This window comes from Lemur catta, chromosome 7 (genome assembly GCF_020740605.2).
Source record: "Lemur catta isolate mLemCat1 chromosome 7, mLemCat1.pri, whole genome shotgun sequence".
NCBI lineage: Eukaryota > Metazoa > Chordata > Mammalia > Primates > Lemuridae > Lemur > Lemur catta.
In genome coordinates this window covers 15,393,405-15,417,690 of record NC_059134.1, presented here as the reverse complement: position 1 = coordinate 15,417,690, position 24,286 = coordinate 15,393,405, and the positions used below count along the sequence as shown (strand labels likewise).

The following is a 24,286-nucleotide window of genomic DNA, read 5'->3' as shown; positions in this document are numbered from 1 at the left end:
TGGTGGCATGCACCGGTGGCCCCAGCTACTAAGAAGATTGAGGCAGGAAGATCACTTGAGCCCAGGAGTTTAAGACTACAGTGAGCTGTGACACCACTGCACTCTAGCCTGGGCAACAGAGTAAGATTCTATCTCAGAAAAAGGAAAGAAATCCAAAAAGGTACTGGGTAGGTGGGAAAGAGGCTGACATTTTTGCCTACTGTTTTTAGTATTACTACTAAGTAAGCGCATTCTAACTGCAACAAAAAATTCAGCCTAAAGGAACAAAGGACTTCAAGTGTGTTAGATGACAAGGATAGTTGTTCTGCCTATAGGGCAAGTACCCAGAAGTTGAGTTCTACATCCCCATTACATGAAGCAAGAGTTCTGCCACACTTAAGCTGGGCCTCTGTGTTGGCTGGCCTCTAATTACAGAACCACGCCAGACTAGAAACAGTAACACGAGACCAGGTGATATAAAGAGCTCAGGAATAAGAGTCAAGGGATCTGAGCTCTAGTGGGGTCCTGCCACTAACCTTCAGCAAGTCACTTAAACTCATGCCTCAATCCCTTCATTGGTAAAATGAGAAAGGTGGATCAGATGAATCCTTCTCAAATGGGAACCAGGAAAGGGCGCGCAGGGAAAAACCTGTGTCTATGTACAAGACAGACCACATGCCCCTCAGAGGCTCTCGGGGACGGTCCTGCCCCCGTCAAGAAGCCCCTGCCCAGTAAGAGTCACTCTTACTGAGGGGAGTGTGTGGCCTCCTCAGGTATGCTGAAGCAGGCAAGAGTCAGAGGACTCTAGCATCTCTGAAGTCCATTATGGCTCTAACATATGAAGAAACATCAGCAAAGCCATGGCAGTACCTTACACTAGGATTTCATGGGACACCACCCACTATGAGAGTATTATACTCACACCCGAGGGACAGGTGTTGTAGCATCTGAGCTGTCTTCATTTTCTTGCTGGAGAAAAGGAAAACATTAACAGGTAAATGGACTAACGAATTCTGGCGAACTTAAGGGCTCTGGAAGCCCAATAAGAAAGATCTGATATTTCTTAAAAACCATACCTTACAGAAGGCCTGGTCTTTGGTCTCTAGCCACAGCTGGAAGAGGGCAGCTAATTCCTTTTCATTATCTTGGGATTGGCCTATTAGAGGAACAAAAAGACAAAAAATAAATATCTAAGGTGTTACTGAGAATCCCAGTTTCTCCTTTCTTGACGTGCCTATCAAGAGAGACCGTATCAGGAGCTGTAGCAAGGACCCCTCGCACATCTACTGCCCTTCCATTCAGTGCAAGTCTGCCTGGCCCTCTCTGGCATGCCACCTCATTAAATCATTCATTCAGCAGGTACTTGCTGAGCAGCCACTGTGTGCCAGGCACTGTGTGCAAAGCTGGGGTTATTCAGTGAATTCAGTCTCCCCCCTCATGGGGTTTACAGTCAAGCAAGGAAAGAGCATATACTAAATAAAATCAATTCGAATAGTAGCAAGCATCACAGAGGATATTATGATAGCTTACACCAGGGAGCTGTCCTATTCTTGCAGGAGAGACACGGCTAGTGGGAGGCACAAAGGCATTACAAGCACTGGCACAGCAGTTAAGAAGGCCCCAAGGCAGGAAAAAGCTCTCCTTCCCCCAGCCTGCCCAGAAAAAGATAGGTACAGTCCCCAGGCCCTCCTCTTACGTCACTGCTCAGACTCATTGTGTACTTGGCCCACAATGGTTCCTATGTCTCCTGCCCAGGCTAGAAGCCACAGGACCAATGTCAGCCAGGTCTGCTGGTGTGAAGAAGGCAGCTACCCTTCTCAAAGAAACTGTTTGGACAATGTTCACTAGGACACTCATCTTTGTTTTCACTAGTCAATACACAAAACCACTATACCACCAGCCACAGAAAGCTTGAGTGCTGAGTAGTTGCGACATAAAGCATCTGGCCCATAAGCTTAAAATACTTATTATCCGGTCCTATGAGAAAGAGTTTGCCAACCCGTGATGTAAGTATCCCCACCATGGCTACGCCAGCCCCCAGCCGGACAGAGCCAGGAAGCGCCGCACAGTCAGCTGTCACGAGTCACCTCAGCTCACATTTAACCCTCATTACTCTGCTAAGGAATCACTCTCACTAAAAAATGTGCAATTTCTTCCATGTCCAGAAATCTTTAGACTTTATCTTACTCAATCTTTTAGGAATGATACAGGCTAACGACCGTTCCCCACTTCCTAAGCTCTTGTCCCTTGGCTTCCAAGACTCAACCGTCCCAGGGCTTTCCTCCTGTCTCTGCAGGCACCTCGTGCCCACGTGCTCTCCACTGAGCCCCTCCGCCATGGAGTTCCCCAAGGCTCACTCCTCAGCCCTCCTTCCTCCTCTCTTTACACTTCCTCCCGACGCATACCCTTTGCTGCACACATGCCAAGAGCTCTCCACCTTAATTCTCTGGTCTGAATTCTAAACCCACACATCCTACCTCCTATCCAACTCCACTTCAACACCTCAAAGGCAGCTCCAATCCAGCACGTCCCAAACAGCACTCGTGATCTGCACCCTCCGAGTCCAGTCCTCCCCAGAAGCCCACCTCAGCAAACAGCGTCTTCCTCCACCAGCCACAAATTGAGCAGAAACCATGCCTGACACTGCTCTTCCTGCACTCCGCACAGCCAATTCACAACCAAGTCCTATGGCTTCTACCACCTAAAACTCAAATTTATCCATTCTCTCCACCGGGTCCAGATTCTCTCTCTCTCTCATGCAGGTAGGTACGACGATTTTAAACCGAACCTTCTCCAGCACTGACAGGCACTGTTTCCTCCACCTGGAATACTCCTCCCCCCTCCATCTGCCTAGCTCGGTGCTATTCAGCATTCATCTCTGCTCAAATGCCACCTCCTCGGGAAGGCCATTCTCTGACTCTCCAGACTACACCAATTCCTAACAAACTCTCATCCTTTCTGGTACTTCTCCTTTACAGAAATGATCGGTTCATTACTTAATCTGAATGAGTATTTGTTCCCCAAAGAGACCTTAAGCCAGATGAGGGGAGCACTCTGTCTGACTTGGAAACCCTTACATCGCCCCAGATACCTAGAAGCAGAATATATATAATAAACAAGGAATGAATGACCACTGTTTTCATGACCTGCTCTCCAACGTGTCCCCTTATAGACTACTCAAGAGAGCAAAGAGAAAGGTTTGTGAATTTCCACAGAAAACCAACACTGAATTTCCCTCATAAGGACAGCCACCAAGTAATTTCAGGTGCACGTTATGACAATATACTAAGCGGGGCTTTATAAATTTAAAATAAAAATAAGATCCCTGTTCTTTAGAAAATAGCTTATTCAGGGCTGTCTAACATCTCATTGCACACTGTCCTCAATAGCAAAGCCGATTTTTAGGCAAGAAAAGTAATTATATTACTAATTAATCCAAAATCATTGGTATGGTTAAGATAAATGTTGATGCTACTGCAAAATACCCCTGCAGATTTAAATGTAGCCTTCACCTGACTGCACCGTAATAGAAGAGCTGCTCCTTGCACCTCAGCTTTGCTGAGCCAAAGTCCGATTGGGGGGAGAGGGTGAAATCCACACCTTCAGAGTACAAAAGGGGTCTTGAAGGATTCCTTCACAGAGCCAAATGATCTAATATTGCCTCTTTTTACCAATATGTTGGGCTGTATTGACTGGCAGGCAAAAGCTTAGGGAAGGAAATGAGAGAAGAAAAACCTACTATTAGGGGTGGGTAATATGAATTACTTACCAAGCAATTTCCACTGCTGGGTTTTCTCTTTGAATTCAACAAATGGAGAGAAACTGGAAGGAACAGCTGCAAAAAATGGATCACATAAACAAGCCACACAGATCAGAAAGAGTGCTAAACTCAGAACAAGTAACAGGCAGCCCTGAGCTCTGAGAGAGCTTCTGAGTGTTCCATGGTACATCAGGACAGCAGGGACCTCCAAGGCATGGCATTGTGCAAAGGCATAAAGGATCAGATGAGCAAAGCTACAATTTGCTGCAAGAATTAATTAGACAAAAGGGAAAGAAAATACTAACCCCACAAAAAAAGAGCACCTTACCTCGGCTTTCTCCTGCAAGATACTGCAGGGCTGGTAACACCAACTCAGCCCAGTTGGGGGCCGCAGAGAACCAGCTGTTGAGGGAGCTGGCTGGAGATGACTGCCAATCCAAAACTCGCTCCTCTAGCTGAGGGAAAGTAAAGGCAGAACCCAGTTGGCTTTCTCTTCTACACCAGCAATTCCACAGTTTGTCTTGAGTTTGTCCAAGTTACAAAGCTACAGAACTTCAGGAGAAACCCAGAGTTCTGCTTCTGAAGCCATAAACGATTAAAGATTTTGACAATTTAAAAACTTTGATGTACATCTGACTATTCAAAAACTCTTACCATAGGAAGGCTAGCCTGACTCTCTAGCAGCAAGATCTCTAACAGAAGAGAGAAGAAGCTGGAAGATATTTCATTGATTCCAAGGCAAGGCTTGAGGTCTTCAAGGGGCCTAAAGAGGGAAGAAAAATATAAGAACCAAAAAGGCCAAGAACACATCCCCAGATTGGTTCAGGCCCCCAAGCCTCTTAGCAGGCCTAGAAGAGTTCAAGAAAGGAGCACACAATACATTTTCCCAGCAGGATCCCTGGGCCTCGAGGCTTACAGGTTCGACACATCACAGCCAACTACAACAAGACCAGGGGACTGGGTATAGCCCTTGGCTTAACCTTTCACCCTGAGCATCATGTAATCTCTGCGGCTCACTTACTCTTCCTTGATAGCAGGAATGGCCAGCGGAGATGGGGCCTGTGAGAGAGGGGGGACCCCTTCAGTATTGCTAAGGGGCTCAGTCAGATCCTCTGCCTCCGATTTGATCATTTTTATTTTCTTCTTCTTCTTTTCCTCTCTTTCCTTAACCTTTTTTTTAAGGACAGCCAAGTCATACAGGGCTGGGAAGAGAAAGTAACACACGTCACAGAATTGTATTTCCTGCATCACGACGTAAGGGGTCTCATCTGCTTGTTCTTTTCCCAAAGCCTACTAGTGAAGGACAGAAAAGTCTCAGTAATAAGACGTTTAGATTTTTTAAAATCCAAACTCAATGGGTGACTTACAGCTTAATTTTAACATCTATAAAGAGCCAATGATCTGTCGTACTAATTGTAAATTTGTTTCCCACCTATAAATCCATGAAAGGCAGTTACAAAACAAAGGTTATCCACATGTTGGAAGCTGTGATTTCATTCATTTTTGCCACAGATAGACAGGCTCGTGCAATTTAACATCATTCAGGTGAAGGCTACCTAGCGGGGACTCACAGTCATTTACCTGCTAGAGAGCCCTTTCTGCCAGCATTTACTCGAGTCATGATGTCACTGAGGGTCAGGTCCCCTGTCAAAAGGTCTGGGTGATCCTAAATATGATATTCAGAGATTTGGTTATAAAGGCCCAAAAAAGGAGCAAAAACTGATGGTGACTTTGCCAATTTACCTAACAGATGCAATTAGGTGTTAGATACACTTGAGGAAAACACATTGAATTAAAAACACATAGAGATAAAAATCTACTCTTCTTCATACTAGTACACAGACAAACCCAGTTTCAACCTTTATATTGTACAGCATTTACAGTTATAAAACTCTTCTGCATTCTTTACCTCACGTGCTCCTCAGTCTTGGTATTACATTATAAAATATAATATTTTACAAAGTCGGAAAATGAGGTTCAGAGAAGTTAAGAGACCTGTCCAATAACACAGTAACTGGAAAAGACAGACAGAACTCAGTGTTGACTTCCAGTATGGGACTCTTCCCATCTCACCTCTCTGTCTTAGGACTGTCTTTTCTTCCAGAAAACACATCATTTTTTCTCCACTAAACTCTCAGCTTGGCACCAGCTACCCTGATTTGGTAAAGTGCGGTAACGGAAACAGTGAAATGTGGGAAGAGCACAGGATCTGACTTTTGGCTCTGCCACGTACTGGCTATAGGACCGAGATCGAGCTCCTGAACCTCTCCGAGCACTAGTAAGATAGAGATAATGATTCGTACACTAAATAACGTCACAAAAATCAAAGCTGACACTACATTAAATATGCCTTATAAAGTCAAAGCACAAGTTGTCTCACATCTTCGAAGCTAACTGGCCTCACTGGTTGCTCCTGTCCCGACAATGGTAAGGAGGAAGCAATCATAACTGAGGTAGTGACAACCAGTATCTTCCTCAGGACGGCCAATCCAGAGACATTAGCCTGAAAACCACTGATGCCACACCCCTTGCCGATCTTACTGGTTGATGTTTCCGCTTCTCATGGTGCTTCTTTAACATCATCTTCAGGTCACTGTCCCCCAGTTCTATTTTATCTGAGAGAAAATGAACCAAACCAAACAGACTAGGTCATTCACTAGCACCATGCTCCAATTTAAATCTTTCTGGTCACTTGTTACATTCAAAAGTAACACACTTCTGAGTTTCCCTACCGACTCCTGTGAACTCTAAGAACCAAAAATCTTGAAACAGTCACAGGATCAACACTTCCACTTTTCTATACATTGGTAATAAATGATTTCAGTTACTTAGCTGGTCCTAAAACACACTAAACATTTTTAACATCTAAATAAAAATTCTTTTCCAATTTCGTAGACACTCTGAAGAATTGCTATGGCTCAGATTAGCCCTCTTGTTTCCATTACTAACTGTCGCTTCATACCGCTATTTTAACATTCTGCTTTCTTTAGTCCAAAATAATCAGCTGATCAGCTCATGAGAAAAATTTTCAAAACAAAGGAAAGAAGACAGGCCTACCTCCAGATGTTACAAAATGGAATGGTACAAAAACTCCTCCAAATTGCCTAGTTCTAAGAAGCACTACTGTCTTCCTGGCAGTAAGAATCTAGTCCCCACCTCCCTTGAAAGGAGCTCTCAGACCTACATCGTTATTTCCCAGAATGGTGGCAGCATCAGCTCAGTTCTCACCTGTCGTTTTCATATCCATAGTTGAAAGCGTGGGCACCACCCTCAGGGGCACCGCGGGACTAGGAGAACGCGCTGGAGAGCTCGGAAGCCATGAGCTGAGATCTTCAAAAGAAAATTTTTCTTGTAAATCCAACGTGGCTGTGGACTCCAATAGGGGAGATTGGGTAAGTGGCCATTTGGATTCAACAAGGCTAAGCCAACAACATGGAGGCCAGGGTTCCACACTCCTTTCTGACCCTTCCCCAGACGAGCTGGAGCAGACTTAGGTCATTTAAATGGCTCCTCCAGGAAGAGAGACGTCAACAGAGTGATGGGGTCGCATTGCAGCAGGCCAACAGTCACTACTACTCTCCTGTAAGGGGAAAAGCAGTTCTCTCAAGTGGCACAATGGGACCAGTCAGGCCTACTGTGGAGAGAGCCCACAGGGATTCATCAATAGGTTCTCACCTAAACTGAAATGCCTCGCGACCACAAGGGTCAAAGAGAATCTATTCATTCCCCAAAAAACAGCAATGTCTCAGCGACCCAAAGACCAAGGGTTTCTGAGTCTCACTATCCACCCCCCAGATAAGACAACCTGGAGGGCTTCTTTGCTGGGGAGATAAATGGCTACCACTGGCTCCAACCAGACAAACAAGCAGCCGGTGTAAATCCAATACCCAGCTACCCCAAGTGCCCGAGGACACTCACCCTCTTCGTCAGATGACAGGGCTGTGTCACCACACTCCTCCTTCACTTCCCTCAAGACCTTCAAGTAGCGCTGCTGGGTCCGCCACTCTCGCTCCTCCGGGGTACGGGATGGTGAAGGGCGCTTCTGCCGGAAAGAAAGGGCCGGGCCACTCCGCCGGGCCATCTCCAATAGATCCTAGGAAGAGAGCAGATAGGGGAGGGGGTACATGTCATTATCTGAATCTTGTTCTGGAACAATGGACTCTCTACTTTTTCTTCTCTTCAGTGTTAACTGAGCTCAATTCCTTCCCTCCAGATCACAGTGAAAGATGTACATATGAGTATGTCCAAATAGAAAGAACGTATATTCATTACATGGCAAAAAGTCCCAAATCTCAGTGCTGAACTGCCCCACCAAGAATGAACACTTACAGACACCTAAGTATTTCTATACCAAAGCTTAAAGAACCACTTCAGGTCAAAACAACTTTGCCTTTAAGAATTACCAGGCTAGGCCAGGCGCAGTGGCTCTCGCCTGTAATCCTAGCACTCTGGGAGGCTGAGGCGGGAGGATCGCTCAAGGTCAGGAGTTCGAGACCAGCCTGAGCAAGAGCAAGACCCCGTCTCTACTAAAAATAGAAATTATCTGGCCAACTAAAACATATATACAAAAATTAGCCGGGCATGGTGGTGCATGCCTGTAGTCCCAGCTACTCGGGAGGCTGAGGCAGTAGGATTGCTTAAGCCCAGGAGTTTGCGGTTGCTATGAGCTAGGCTGATGCCACGGCACTCACTCTAGCCCGGGCAACAAAGTGACACTCTGTCTCAAACAAAAAAAAAAAAAACAATTACCAGGCTAGTCCAGACCCATGGCCACTGAGCTTGGTGTACTACATATCCATCACAGCATGCAGGGGCCTGTGCACACTTGCAAGTCAATTCCAGAGCATCCTGGCTTTCCTTAATAACCCGTGATGGATCTAAAATCCACTTGTTTATCTTGGTAAATATGGAAGCTACTTTACTTCATCAGTTTCAAGAAGCACTTTTTTTTAATGTCTCTAAAATCAGGATACATCTTAAAAATGATCCTAAGAAAGGATTACAATTTAACTATGACATACATTAATTGGCAGCACTTTTTTTCTTGGTGACATCTTTTGTGTTTTGCATCAGAACCTCTTTTTGAAGTCATGATACCAGAGTTCACTGCCCACGTTTCATATCCAGCCCCCAGCATTACTTACACTCCGGGAAGCAAGAATCTGCTTCAGCAGCCGATGGAAATACTGCTGCTGGGAGCTGAGGTAGCGCTTGTACTGTGACTTGAAGCAGAGCTGCCGATACTTGACCACCTCAGGGTTAAAGTGTCCATCTTAAAAAAAAACAGAGGTACAACTACATATACATCAGTCAACAAACATTTAATGTGGCAAACTGTACCACTGAACTTAAGGGAAAAGTGAATATTTAAGAGATTCTGAAAAGAGTACCAGAAGTAAAAGAATGCTGAAAAGCAATGATAGCTCATTGCTCAAGGCTGATAACTGCAATAACCCCAGTAATGCAACTGTCTTCAGCAACACCAGAACTATGGTCGCAGTGAAATATACAGAAATCCCCACCTTGACATTCCTTGTTTGTATCCTTACCAGACTACCACACGATTTCTGGGGAAAGACGCCAGTATAAAAGACAGTGCTAGCATTTCATAAGGTCCCTTACAGAAACCCTCTACAGCTAAGCCAGTTTCCCTCACGTTTGCACTACCAGAGGAGACAGTATACCCTCAGCTTCAGTGAAACAGATCTCTGCCAACCATAGCGGGGAACTCCTCTTTACATAACCCATCAAAGGAGGGAACGCTCATTTTCAACACTTAAGATAATGAGAGAATTGAAATGATAAGCCTGTTCTCTTCAGTCTTCAGCAGCTGTCAAGTGTCCAGTTTAACACAACTTAAGATATACTGCCCCTGCAGGGCCTCCTGCCAAAGCAAAATCACCCCAGAAAGAAGGGGGAGAAGGCTTTCTTTGCTCTTCTCCATAGGACTGAGAGCAAACTGTAACCTAAGAGGGGCCCCAAACCATTCTGCAACCCCTAATGTAATAATTGACTCAGGTGAGAATCACCAATGGAAGCAAAAACCACTGGGTAAAATGGAGGCTTTTGGGGAAATGCCACAGATTGCTTCTTAATTACAAAGGAAAAAAGGTATCCCTTAATAACCAAGAGGTGTGGCAGACACCACTAACCAAGTGATCAAATATGGCATTATCAAAACAGAAAAAGTGACCCCATGTGCCCCCCGAGGTGATGTGATGGGAAAGACAGCATTTCCCACATTGTAGCCTTGCCAAAAGCATTTAACCCAAATCTAACCAGGAGGAAACAAGAAGACAAATTCCCAGAAAACAGGACATTTTACAATTCAAGTGCCCTGGGCTCTTCAAAAGTGTGTATGAAAGACAACAACAAAAGGGGCACTGGGCCCTAGATCCAAAGAGCTAAAGAGACATAAGGCCCAACACGACACATAAACTTTGAAGAGATCCTGGATTTAACAACGATAAAGGACATTTCAGGAACAATTGAGAAAATCCGAACATGGAATACTCTGTATCATTTCCTCAATGTAAAATTTCTTGGGTGTGATAACAGAACTGTGATTATGTGGGAGAATGTCCTTGTTAAGAGATATGTACATGCTGAAGTGCTTGGTGAAGTAGCATGTTTTCTGTAGCAAAAAAAAGTGTGTGCGTAGATATATATATGTAATAAAGCAAATGGCAAGCTGTTTTTAAAAATGTTTAAAGATTAGTCATAAAGGCTACCTCTGGGATGCCGGAAATGTTTTATTCCTTGATTTGGGTGGTGGTTACACAGCTGAGTTCTTATTATATATTTTCTATATAAATCAATATATTATTATTTTTTTTTAAAAAATGGTCTAGGCAGCAAAGTGTTATACAAAATCACTCTGCCGGCTCAGTATCTGTACATGAAAATAAATAGAATAAAATGAAGAGAGAAATATCCACATAGGTGAATGCGCTCCTCCACTCCTCTCAAAAAAGCATGCTGAGCTACGGACCTCGAAAAAGCTTCTGGGCAATGTGCAGAGGGTTCCCAAAGCGGAAGTTCTCTCCACTGAACAGGGCGAAGATAAGCTCATTTTGCTGCTCAATACCGTCTTCAGGAAAGTGAGGCAGAAACTGCTGGAGGTGTTCACGCTGAGAGTCACTTAATACTTCCTGCCATGTTGAGAGGCTGACAACATCAAAGAAAATCTCAGGCTAGGAGAAATAGAAAAAATAAAGAAAAGAAAAATAAGTTTTTAAGGATTTTTTGTGTGTTTAGTAAATACATAAAATTTACCATTTTTAAGTATACAGCTCAATGTCTTTAAGTACATTCACATTTGCTGTGCAATTATCATTGCCCTCCAAGCTTTTAAGTTTTTTAAACAAACTAAAATTCCAATGGTCTTTACTCAATTCTCAAAACTTAGAGACTATTAAAGACTAAATATAAACTACAGCCTGTACCCAACAGTAAATAACAATCCAGAAGAAAATGATCTAATAGAGAGAATCCCACTTGGAAGCCATCTCTGCCAATAAGAGCATGATGGTGGACATCTGAATTGAGCTTAAACTGAGTGGCAGGAAAAGGTTAACATGGGAGGAAAGAACTTGAGGAGTTGAAGGTGCCTGCTAAGAGTGAAAAGAAACAGGATGGAGTTCCATTTTCAACTTCTTAGTTATATATTGGGTTAGCTTCCGCGTGCCAAGTACTAAGCTAGACTGGCATATATATTGTCTAGAGGGGGAACAATTACACATGCAATTATAATATAGCTTAAGAAGTGGTGATGTGTACAAAAGCACACATGCCACACTTCTGTCAGAGAACACCCACTAGACAAAGTGACACTTAAGACAGTTGAGGGATGCCAGCACAGCGGGTCATGCATATGCACTTTGGGAAGCCAAGCTAGGAAGATCACTTAAGGCCAGGAATTCAAGACTAGTGTGGGAAACATAGCAAGACCTGGTTTCTTAAAAAACAAACAAACAAAAAAAATAGCGAGGCATGGTGGCATGTGCCTGGAGTCCCAGCTGTTTGGGAGGCTGAGGTGGGAGGATAGCTTGAGCCTAGGAGTTTGAGACTGCAGTGAGCCATGATCATGCCACTGCAATACAGAGCAGGACCCTGTCTCAAAAAAAAGAAAAAACAAAGACAGTAGAGGGACAGAGGGACAAGGAAAGGGAAAAAAAGATACACTGGAAGAGGAGGTTAGAAATCCAAAACAGAGCAAAACTATAAAAACTAAAGAAAACTTAAGACAAAAGAAAAGATAGCAGTTACTGTGAGGGGAATGGAGAGGGATGAGATGGGGAGGGGTAGGCAGCAGGCTTAAACTGTACACATTTTATATTATATGTGGTACATTTCACTTTAATGTTTTTAAAAAAGAGTTTAGGCAACCTTTGGCTATAGCAAAGACAGGGAGAGAGAAGAGGTAGCAAACAGTAGACAAAACCAAGACTTGTAAACATGTGAAATAGAACCACTGAAGGGTTTAAGCAGCAGACAACCCAGAACTCCAACCACCTACACCAGACATCTTTGCATGAATGTATCAAAAACACCTCAGACTCAACGTCCAAGATCTTCCCCTGCAAACCTATTTTTGCACATCATTTTATTGCTTGCATCGAACTCAGTGTCTGGCATAGAGCAGGTACTTAATAAAGCAAGCATTTATGCACTAATGAATAACATAAAGAGATTTCCTTCAAAGATACAAATAAAACATGGATGGGAAGTATATATACCAACTGCAGTACAGCTGTTACTGTGGCTGGAAAGGCCATTTTATCTACAATGTTTAACATATTATGAAAGAAGAATGTGAAACAAATATGAACTAAATGAATTATCTCCTAAAACTAGATGCATAGATGAATGTTTGCTATATTATACTCTATACCTGTACGTTCAAAATATGCCAAAACAAAACATATAATTAAATGAATGTTTTCACATACATAGTGGCTTACACATAACATGCATTTAATAAATGGTAGCCACCTTAACAATGATGATGATTACACATCTTGTCTGTGAAAGTGGCCAAAAGCACACTGATAGCCTATCCAGGGCATGTACTATTATTTAACTAGATGGTTACCTTATGGACAGAGAAAATATGTTTGGATTTTGTTTAATGATTCACAACACAGTAACCATTTTCATGTAAACACAAATGTAATTCTGCTTTTAAAATATATAACCTTTTTTAATTGATGAAAATTATCTTGTTAAAAATGAGGCTTACATTATCAAGTTATTTTGACATGTTATTAAACATGCAGAATATAGCTTATATTTTCTTCCTTAATCAGAATATTAAATAGAATTCACACTTAAAAAAAAAGATAACTCTGCCTACAATGTATAAAATGAACAAAAGGGAGCACAAAAAAATTGAAAACTGGTAGAGAGTACAAAGCTACAGGGGTGGGGGAACCTGCAGCCTTGGGGCCACATGTGGCCTTCTGGATCCTTGAGTGTGGCCTTTTGACTGAATCCAAATTTTACAGAACAAATCCTTTTAATAAAGGGATTTGTTCTGTGAAGTTTAGATTCTGTTGAGAGGCTGCACTTGGGGATCTGGAGGGCTGCATGTGGCCTTGAGGCTTTAGAATATCTGTAACAGGGAAGCTGAGAGAGGAAAAGATTTCCACTGTGTTACTACTTACATCCTCCAGAAGGTCCTCTGGCAGACTAACCCTGGTGCCTCCCAGTAGGCAATCCTCCATGATCCGTGTGCCATGGCTATCTCCACATGGACCAAGTTCCAGGGGATCCGTCAGCATGTGGTCTAAGGAATCCATTGTGTACTCCACAGGTACTCTAGACAAATATATGCATCTTGAGACATAAAGGCAGAAATCCCAGGGATCTGCTTGATGCTAACACTCCTCCAGAAAAGTATCAATCTCAAATCTATTCTTACACCCTAACCACAGCTAAACCGCTCTTCTCCCTCCCTTCCACTACCACATTTCCATTGGAACTTTCAAGTCTTACCTAGTAGGACTCTTTTCTCAGAATGTTTCTACAGTAAATCTTAAATTCATAAATTTCTTATACCTACATTTTATAGATAAGTAAAATGAGACTCAGACAGTAAATGACAAACAGATCACACATCACATAATTTATACTTCCCAGACCAATAATCTCTCTACCACAACATAATCTCTTTAATAATTGTTCGTTTTTAGCAATTAGTTCTTTGTTCTTTCATAAAAGAAAGTTCACTGAAAATCCACATATACTAAAGCTCAGACACTAATAGTAACAGTTACTTCACGAGGGCCTATTAAGTGTCAGGCCTTTCATATATCTCACTTAATTCTTACAACCGTGCAAGGCAAGGTTATTACACCCATTCTACAGATATTAAAACTGAAGTTAGATAATTAAGAAGTTGCCCAAACCCAGAGGCTGTACTGAAACTCAGGTCTACCTGCCTGCAAACCCATGTTCTTAACAGTGTACATAACTCTTGTCTACATCTTCGAAATTTAAATCATGAAAAGGAAGCTTCTTGATATGACTTTATTAGACCACATAAATTCCTGAGGTTCCATGCACCTACCCATGACAACCAGTAAAGTCAGTGGCCAGTTTGCCTTTAGTTGGTCCACCTGATCTTTATAACCCCGTTAAAGTGATGCTATTTTTCTCCTTCCTGTAATAACACAGCAGATCACCTTTAGAAAAGTACATATTAAAACATTTTGAGAGAGTACCTCACAAGGCTGATGGCTGGGATCAGGTGTAAAGCTGACAGCATAGGACTAAATGCTAACAGGACCATGGGGAGCTTGAACTCAAACTTACTCTACAAACACTTACCAAATCCATTCTCTCTAGCTCCTATTCCTACCAAATGAGCTAACCAGTATATTGAAATGGAAAGGGGAAAAGGACCTAACAGTTGAAACACCAGATTTCTAGCTCAGGTCTGCCAATAATTCTCAGTGACATTATACAAACCTTACCACACCAGGTGACAATTTCCTTATCTGTAAAATGAAGGGGAATTGGACCACATCCTCCTCACTGTTATTTTCAGTTCTGGAATCCTGCAATGAATAATCTCTAGATGAGTGACAATTTATATTACTCAAGTACTTCTCATTTCCCAAATTCTCAAATGATAAAGAGCAGACCTGTAATAACTACATGTAAAATGAAGGACCATTCCACTAAATTATTTCAAGTTCTCTTGAAGAGATTTCAGATCTACAGAAAAACACAGCAGAAAGATTCCTGTTGCTCAAGGAAGCTGGGTGGTCCCCAAGCAACTGTGCCCCTTTAGCACCGGGTGAAATAACTTCCTGAACATGCCTGGTACCTAAATAACTGAAGCAACTGAGAAAGCACGTAGCATATGAGTTTAATAAAACTTTAAAATATGAAAAAAAGTAGAAGAAACCTGATGCTTAGAATAAAATCCTCTTAACAGAATTGGCATAGAACAGAGTATCAGCTGCAAAGTCAGTGTCCTACCTGACTCTTGTGAGGTCCATCTCTATTCTACACAACTTGCTCCCAAGTTTCTTCGATTACAGTAGAAGTCAAGCTAAATTTAACTATTCCGGTGATAATCTTTGCCCTGCCACTATTCTGAACAGGATCTCAAAATACAAAAAGCAGGTAGCTACCAGGGAGTTGAACCCCGGAAGCCAAAGACTTCTGAGTCTCGGACCTCTTTACTAGGCCAGTAAAGCCTCTCCCAATGGCCTTTCCTCTGCACCTGAGCTAACTTTCCCTCCTAGACCCTCCCCATACAGAAGCTAAACCCTTGGCTCCTCCCGGAGCAACTGCCGGCTCCAAATCCGTCGCCCGGCAACACACCCCTCCGTCCCCGACCCCGCCGTGGCCCGAGGCCCCGGTCCCGCCCCTCTAACCTGCGCCTCTCGCCCTCGCCCCTCCCCCACATCGTGCCTAAACCTAACCTAACTCCCACCCACCCCGGCCGCCCCGCTCCTCCTCCCCATGCCCACAGGCGCAGCGACTTCGGAGACCCCGCTGCCCCCTCCCTCCGCTCTCTGGGGACACTTTAACCCTTTCGCCACCGCCGGCCCGTCCTCACCTGAACCGCGGACGCCGATCCCCTAACCCGCCGGCCTTCTCCGGCCGCGAGCTCCCGGACGCGCTCGCTCCCGCAAAGCGTCTGGGTGCGTGCACGCTCCGGGCCCGGGCGGCGGAAGGGGCGGGGCGTCGCGGAGCGGGACCTGGCAGTGCCGGGGGCGGGGCTACGTGGACGGGGCGGGGCGGGGGCGGGGCGAGTAAACCAGCGAGTCCTAGAGCGCGCGGTTAGGTGTCTGGGAGACACTTTCCAGCCGGCTTGGGAGTTTCATCTGGTTCCGGAGCTTCCCGGAGGCAGAGACGATGTCGGTCTTCTTTGCCTCGCTGTGAATTAAGGCTCCATAGCCCACGAGTGAATGCAATTTTATTAACTACCGCTTACAAAGAGCATACCCTGCCGCAGGCACTACGCTAAGCACTTTCTATCCACACTCTTTGTACTACAGCTGTATGAGCTGTGGACTATTAGTGCCTATTTGACAGTGAGGAAATCGCGGTTTCTCGAGGTTCAGTGAGGAGAACGCAGATCTCAGCCCACGCCCCCAAGTGTCCTTATTTCTCCCTCCCGTTCCCGGACCCTGGATGTCCAGGAAAAAATTACACACATCTGAAAATTGCATTTTCAATTAAACTGTATAATGTTCCTCTTGTTAAATATCTAGGTCTCTTTCCTCTGATTCTCTGGGTTTTATTTAGAACGACTTCAGACTAGATATTCCATAGTTAGTCCCACCAGTCGTGTGGAGACTATCTTCAGTATTCTCCGCTGCATGGAAATGTCAGCGAAGTCGACCGGCCAAGCCAACGTTCCTCCCTTGCTGGAAAATAGTGGTTTTCAAACAAAGCCTAACCTGTGTTCCTCTACTCTGTTCCATGGATGCCCTTAGTTCCTGTGACATCGTTGAGAGGTCCTTGAATTAGAAACTACCAAGTGTAAGTGGCAGTGGAACATCATTCCAAAGTTACTGTCGATATTTCCCTTACCTTGGCGCTGTGACCAGACGGGAGAGAGCAAAAGGGTCAAAACAGTGTAAAATATAATTTTTTTTAATAGACTTCGTTTTGTAGAGCAATTTTAGGTTCACAACAAAATTGACCAGGAAGATCAGAGATTTCTCAAATACCCTCCCCCGTTATCAAAATCCTCCACCAGAGGTAGTACATTTCTTACAATTGAACCTACATTGCCACGTCATTATCCACCATTACAGTATAACACAGAGTGGTTTCACTTACTTAAAAATCATCTGAGCTATTCATCCTTCCCTCTCCTCCTCCCCTGGCAACCACTGATCTTTTTATTGTCTCCATAGCTTTGCCTTTTCTGAAATGTCATTATACATTATAATGTATACAGTATGGAATTATACAGTATGTAGCCTTTTCACATTAGCTTCTCTCATTTAGTAATATGCATTTAAGTTTGTTGCGTGTCTTTTCATGGCTTGATAGCTCATTTCTTTTTAGTGCTGAAAAATATCCCATTGTTTGGATATACCACAGTTTTGTCTATTTACTTAAAGAAGGGCATCCTGATTGCTTCCAAGTTATGACAATTATGAATAAAGCTAACTGCCAAACTGCTTTCCAAAGTAGCTGTACCATTTTGCATTCCCACCAGCAATGAATGAGTGTTCCTATTGCTCCACATCCTCACGAGCATTTGGTGTTGTCAGTATTCTGGATTTTTGCCATTCCAATAGTCTGTAGTGGTATCTTACATTATTTTAGTTTGCATTTTCCTGCTGACATAAGATATGAAGCACCTTTTCATATGCTTATTTATGATCTATATATATTCTTCGGTAAAGTGTCTGTAAAGTACTTTGGCCCATTTTTTAATAGGGTTGTTTGTTTTCTTATTAAGTATTCTTTGTATATTTTGGATAACAGTCCTTTATCAGATATGTCTTTTGCAAATATTTTCTCCCAGTCTGTAGCTTATCTTTTCATCCTCTAGACAGTTTCTCTCTTAGAGCAGGATTTTTTTTTTTTTTTGAGACAGAGTCTCGCTTTCTTGCCCAGGCTAGAATGAGTGCCGTGGCATCAGTCTAGCTCACAGCAACTTCAAACTCCTGGGCTCAAGTGATCCTACCGCCTCAGCCTCCCGGGTAGCTGCGCCACCATGCCCAGCTAATTTTTTCTATATATATTTTAGTTGGCCAGATAATTTCTTTCTATTTTTAGTAGAGACGGGGTCTCACTCTTGCTCAGGCTGGTCTCGAACTCCTGACCTTGAGCGATCCACCTGCCTCGGCCTCCCAGAGTGTTAGGATTACAGGCGTGAGCCACCGCGCCCGCCGTAGAGCAGGAATTTTTAATTTTAATGAAGTCCAGATTATCAGTTATTTCTTCATAGATCATGCCTTTGGTGTGTATCTAAATAGTCATCACCAAATCCAAGGTCATCTAGATTTTCCCCTGTTATCTTCTAGTTTTACAGTTCTGTGTTTTACATTTAGGTCTGTAATCTATTTTGAGTTACTTTTTGGTTTTTGTTTGTTTGTTTGTTTTCTTTTCTTTTCGAGTAGGGTCTTCCTCTGTTGCCCAAGCTAGAGTGCAGTGGCGTCGTCATAGCTCACTACAACCTCAAACTCCTGGGCTCAAGCAGATCCTCCTACCTCAGCCTCCCAAGTAGCTGGGACTACAGGCATGTGCCACCATGTCCACATTCGGCTAATTTTTTATTTTCATTTTTTGTAGAGATGGGGGTATCACTATTACCCAGGCTGGTCTCAAACTTCTGGCCTCAAGAGAACCTCCTGCCTCAGCCTCCCAAAGTGACAGGATTATAGGCATGAGGCACCGTGCCTGGCCTTGAGTTACTTTTTATGAAGGGTATACGGACTGTGTCCATATTCATTTTTTGCATATGGATGTCCAAGTGTTCCAGCACTATTTCTTTTTTTTTTTGAGACAGAGTCTCGCTCTGTTGCCCAGGCTAGAGTGAGTGCCGTGGCGTCAGCCTAGCTCACAGCAACCTCAAACTCCTGGGCTTAAGTGATCCTACTGCCTCAGCCTCCCGAGTAGCTGGGACTACAGGCATGCGCCACCATGCCCGGCTAATTTTTTCTATATATATTTTTAGTTGGCCAGATAATTTCTTTCTATTTTTAGTAGAGACGAGGTCTCGCTCTTGCTCAGGCTGGTCTCGAACTCCTGACCTCCAGCGATCCACCCGCCTCGGCCTCCCAGAGTGCTAGGATTACAGGCGTGAGCCACCGCACCTGGCCAGCACTATTTCTTGAAAAGACAATCTTTTCGACATTTTATTACCTTCATTCCTTTGTCAAGTATCTATTTAATACAGTATAGATCTATATTATCTATTTAATATAGTGTAAATCTATACTGTATTTATATACTATCAGTATAGATCTATACTATATTTAAGTGGGTCTATTTCTGTGTTCTCTCTACTGTCTCATTATTCTACTCATCTACTCTTTCACCAATCCACACTCTCTTGATTACCGTACCTTATATTAAGTCTTGAAGTCAGGCAGTGTCAGACCTCCAACTTTGTTCTGCTTTAAAATTGTGTTGCCTATTCCATGTCTTTCACCTTTCCATATAAACTCCAGAATCAGTATGTTGATATCCACAAAATAACTTGCTGGAATTTTGATTGAGTGCATTGAATCTATACATCAAGTTGGAAAGAACTGACATCTTGACAATGTTAAGTCTTCCTATCCATGAACATGAAATACTGTCTCCATTTATTTAGTTCTTCATTGATCTCTTTCAAAGTGTTATAGTTTTCTTCATATAGATCTTATGGATATTTTATTAGATTTATACCAAAGTATTTCATTTTGGGGCATGCTAATGTAAATGGTATTGTGTTTTTCATTTCATTTTCTACTTGTTCATTGCCAGTATATAAGAACATGATTGACTTTTTTTTCTTTTCTTTTTTTTTAGAGACAGGGTCTCACTCTATTGCCCAGGCTGGAATGTAGTGGCATGATTATAGCTATGGTCACCTGAAACTCCTAAGCTCAAGCAACCCTCTCCCCTTAGCCTCCCAAGTAATTAGACTATAGGCCACTGCTCCGGGCCATGACTGACTTTTGTATGTTAACCTTATACCCTGCAAACTTGCTATAACTGCTGATTAGTTCCAGAAGCTTTTTGTTGATTCTTTTGAATTTTCTGCACAGATAATCTTGCCATCTGCGAACATAGAGTTTTACATCTTCCTTGCCAATCTGTATACCTGTTATTTCCTTCTCCTGTCTTACTGTGTTAGCTAGGACTTCCAGTACGATGTTGAAAAGCAGCAGTGAGAGGGGACATCCTTGCCTTGTTCCTGGTCTTAGTGGGAAATCTTTGAGTTTCTCATCACTAAGTATGTTTGCTATAGGGTTTTTGTGGATATTCTTTATCAAGTTGAGAAGTTCCCCTCTATTCCTAGTTTACTGAGAATTTTTATCATGAATGGGTGTTGGATTTTGTCAAATGTTTTTTCTGCCTCTATTGATATGATCATGTGGCATTTCTTCTTAGCCTGTTTATGTGATGGATTACAAATTGTTTTCAAATGTTGAACTAGCCTTGCATAATAGGATAAATTCCACTAGGTTGTGGTGTATAATTCTTTTTATACATTGTTGGATTTGGTTTGATAATATTTTATTGAGGATTTTTGCATCTATATTCATGAGATATATAGGTTAGTGATTTTTTTTAAATATCTTTCTCTGCTTTTCCTATTATAGTGATGCTGCCCTCAGAATGAGTTAAGAAGCATTCCCACTGCTTCTATCTTCTGGAGATTGTAGAGAATTGGTATAATTTCTTCCTTAAATGTTTGGTAGAATTCACTAGTGAACCTATCTGGCCTGGTACTTTCTGTTTTGGAAGGTTAGTCATTATTGTTTCAATTTATTTAATAGATATAGGCCTGTTCAGATTGCCTATTTCTTCACATGTAAGTTTTCGCAGACTGTGTAAGAAATTGGTCCATTTTGTTCAGGTTATCAAATTTGTGTGCATATAGTTATTCATAATATTCCTTTTTTATCCTTTTAATATCCATGGGATCTGTAGTGATGTCTCCTCTTTCATTTCTGATATTAGTAATTTGAATCTTTTCTTTTTTTTTCTTAGCCTGGCTAGAGGCTTATCAATTTTATTGCTCTATTCAAAGCAGATTTTGGTTTTATTGTTTTTTGTTTTTTGTGGGGTTTTTTTGAGACAGGGTCTTACTCTGTCGCCCAAGGTGGAGTGCAGTAGTATGATCATAGTTCACTGCAGCCTCAAACTCCTGGGCTCAACCAGTCCTCTGGCCTCAGCCTCCCAAATAGCTAGGACTACAGGCATGCTTCACCATGCCTGGCCAATCTTTAAAAATTTTTGTGGAGTGGAGGTCTTGCTATGTTCGCCAGGCTGGTCTCAAATTCCTGGCCTCAAGCAATCCTCCTGCCTCAGCCCCCCAAAGTGCTAGGATTACAGGCATGAGCCACCACACCTGGCCAGTTTCTTATTTTTTCTATTGATCTTCTGTTTTCAATTTCATTGATTTCTGCTCAATTTTTATCTTTTTTCTATTTATTTTGGATTTAACTTGCCCTTCTTTTTCTAGTTTCCTAAGGTGAAAGTTCAAATGATTAATTTTAGATCATGCTTTTCTAATATATGTATTCAATGATATAATTTCCCTCTAAGCACTGCATCCCACAAATGTGTACATATCATTCTCATTTAGCTCAAAATATTTCTAAATTTCTCATGAGATTTCTTCTTTCACCCATGTATTCTATAGAAGTATGCTCAATCACCAATTATTTTGAGATTTTTTTTCTAGCTGTCTTTGTTATTTTTAGTTTAATTCCACTGTGGTGTGAGAGCAAACATTGTATGATTCCTATTTTTTTAAGTCTGTTAAAGTGTTTTATGGCCGAAAATGTGCTCTATCTTGGTAAACATCGCATGTTCTTGATAAGAATATGTACCCACCTGTTATTAGATGAAGTAGTCTGCAGATGAGTTTATCTGTGGTGTTGTTGAGTTCAATTATGTCCTTACTGATTTGCTGCCTGCTGAATCTGTACATTTCTGATATAGGGGTATTGGTCTCCAACTATAATAGTGGATTCATCTGTTTCTCCTTGCACTTCTATTAGTATCAGTTTTTACCTTATGTTTTGATCCTCTGTTCTTAGGTGTATACACATTAAGGGTTATTATGTTTTCTTGGAGAACTGACTCCTTTATTGTTATGTAATGCCCCTCTTTATCCCTGATAACTTTCCTTGCTTTAAAGTCTGTTCTGTCTGAAATTAATGTGGCAACTCCCACTTTCTTTGATTAGTGTTAGCATGGTATATCTTTCTCCAACCATTTATTTTTAATCTATAAGCCTTTATACTTAAAATGGGTTTCTTGTAGACAACATATAATTGGGTTTTGTTTCTTGATCCATTCTGACAATCTCTGTCTTTTAATTGGTGCATTTGGACCATTGATACTCAAAGTGATTAGTGATATATTTGGATATCTATTAATATTTTCTATGTATCACCCTTGTTCTATGCTCCTTTTTCATCTTCCACTCATTTTCTATCTTTTGTGGTTTTAATTGAACATTTTATATGATTCCATTTTCTTTCCTTTCTTAGCATATCAGTGATACTTTTTTTACTTTAATGGTTGCCCTAGAGTTTGCAATATACACTTGCAATTAATCCAAGTACATTTTCCCATAACACTCTCCCACTTCATTGATAGTGTGTATATCTTTTTTTTTTTTTAAAGGAGGAAGGGGTATGGAGCTTCCATGCCTTCCCCAGGCATTTCACCCTCTAGGAACCTCACATGTTTAACTATCCAGAAGCTCCATGTGCATATCTTATAATAAGTAATCCTGATTCTTCCCTCCCATCCCTTGTATCACTGCTGTCATTCATTTCACTCACATATAAACATCTATATACATACATTAGCATATATAATCAAATATATCATTACTATTATTTTGAACTGTTATGTGTTACATCAATTAAGAAAAATTAAGGCTTTTCTTTTACTTTCAATTATTCATTCTCTGATGCTCTTTCTTTATGTAGATCTGAGGTTCTGACTTATTTTCCTTCTCTGAAAAACTTCTTTTAACATTTTAACTCTTAACAAGACCTGCTTGCAAAGCAGGTTTATGGGCAACAAATTCCCTCAGTTTTGTTTGTTGATAAAGTCTTCTCTTCCCCTTCATTTTTGAAAGATAATTTCATGAGGTATAGCATTCTAGGTTGGTCATTCTCTCCCTCTCTCTCTCTCTCTCTCTCTCTCTCTCTCTCTCTCCCCCCTTTAAATATTTCACTCCATTCTTTCCTTGTATTCACGGTTTCTGAAGAAAAATCAGATTTTTTTGTTAACTGGTTTTTGGCATTTGTGTGTGTGTGTGTTTGGTTGGTTTTTTTGCATTTATCCTCTTTGTCCTCTGAGCTTCCTGGATCTGTGGTTTCATGCCTGATATTAATTTGGGGAAATTACCATTGTTTCAAATATTTTTTCTGTTCCTTTCTCTCTTTTTTCTCCTGGTACTCCCATTGTGCATATTTACACCTTGTTTCATTGTCTCACAGTTCTTGGATATTCTGTTCTGGTTTCCCCTCTGCTGCCCAGTCTGTTTTCTGTTTGTCTTTCAGTTTTGAGATACATTGAGATATCCTGAAGCTCAGAGATTCTTTCCTCAGATGTCTATTAATAAATTTATTAAAGTACTCTTAATTTCTGTTATAGTATTTTTGATCTCTAGCATTTGTTTTCTTAGAATTTCCATCTCTCTACTTACATTGTTCATTTGTTCTTGCTTGTTGTCTACTTTCTCTATTAAAGCCTTTTTCATATTAATCACAGTTGTTTTAAATTCCTAGTCTGTGAATTCCAAAATCCCTGCCATATGTATTTCTTGGTTTTGTTTGTTTGTTTTAGATAGGGTTTCACTCTGTTGCCTGGGTTACAATGCAGTGGCATCATCATAGCTCACTGTAACCTCAAACTCCTGGGCTCAAGTGATCCTCATGCCTCAGCCTCCAGAGTAGCTAGGACTGTAGGCACTTGCCACCACACCCAGCTAATTTTTTGTTTTTTGTAGGGAAAGGGTCTCACTATGTTGCCCAGGCTGGTCTCAAACTCCTGAGCTCAAGTGATCCTCCCACCATGGCCTCCCAAAGTGCTGGGATTACAGGCATGAACCACTATGCCTTGCACTGCCATATCTAAATCTGGGTCTGATGTTTGCTCTCTTTCTTCGAACTTTGTCTTTTGCCTCTTAGTATGCCTTGTAATTTTTTCTTGATAGCTAGACATGATGTTCCAGGTAAAAACAATTACTGTAAGTAGGCCTTTAGTAACATAGTGGTAAGGTGTGGGGACAGAGGAAGCATTCTATAGTCCTATAGCAGGTCTCAGTCCTCTAGTTAGCCTGTGCCCCTGGACTGTGAACTTCACAAGTGCTTCTCAGTCTTCCCC

The 24,286-nt window shown here is 41.9% G+C and overlaps 1 protein-coding gene across 5 annotated transcripts in view; it reads right to left on the bottom strand.

Annotated features, from left to right (window-relative positions):
• NFRKB (nuclear factor related to kappaB binding protein) overlaps nucleotides 1-15,914 on the bottom strand; it is a 30,664-nt gene extending 14,750 nt beyond the window's left edge. For 2 of the 5 annotated variants that reach the window (XM_045555689.1, XM_045555694.1), the window contains exons 1-15: nucleotides 15,813-15,914; nucleotides 14,711-14,799; nucleotides 13,405-13,558; nucleotides 10,731-10,932; nucleotides 8,884-9,011; nucleotides 7,658-7,832; nucleotides 6,968-7,105; nucleotides 6,281-6,354; nucleotides 5,321-5,405; nucleotides 4,761-4,941; nucleotides 4,394-4,502; nucleotides 4,068-4,194; nucleotides 3,749-3,814; nucleotides 1,056-1,135; nucleotides 902-948 (exon numbers count right to left, since the gene is read on the bottom strand). In XM_045555689.1, the coding sequence (XP_045411645.1) occupies nucleotides 902-948; nucleotides 1,056-1,135; nucleotides 3,749-3,814; nucleotides 4,068-4,194; nucleotides 4,394-4,502; nucleotides 4,761-4,941; nucleotides 5,321-5,405; nucleotides 6,281-6,354; nucleotides 6,968-7,105; nucleotides 7,658-7,832; nucleotides 8,884-9,011; nucleotides 10,731-10,932; nucleotides 13,405-13,539 (1,547 nt within the window). In that variant the 5' untranslated portion in view covers nucleotides 13,540-13,558; nucleotides 14,711-14,799; nucleotides 15,813-15,914. The remainder of the gene's footprint in view (nucleotides 1-901; nucleotides 949-1,055; nucleotides 1,136-3,748; nucleotides 3,815-4,067; nucleotides 4,195-4,393; nucleotides 4,503-4,760; nucleotides 4,942-5,320; nucleotides 5,406-6,280; nucleotides 6,355-6,967; nucleotides 7,106-7,657; nucleotides 7,833-8,883; nucleotides 9,012-10,730; nucleotides 10,933-13,404; nucleotides 13,559-14,710; nucleotides 14,800-15,812) is intronic. The other 3 variants (XM_045555690.1, XM_045555692.1, XM_045555691.1) reach the window with 3 other exon arrangements.
• Between the last annotated feature and the right edge of the window lie 8,372 nt (nucleotides 15,915-24,286).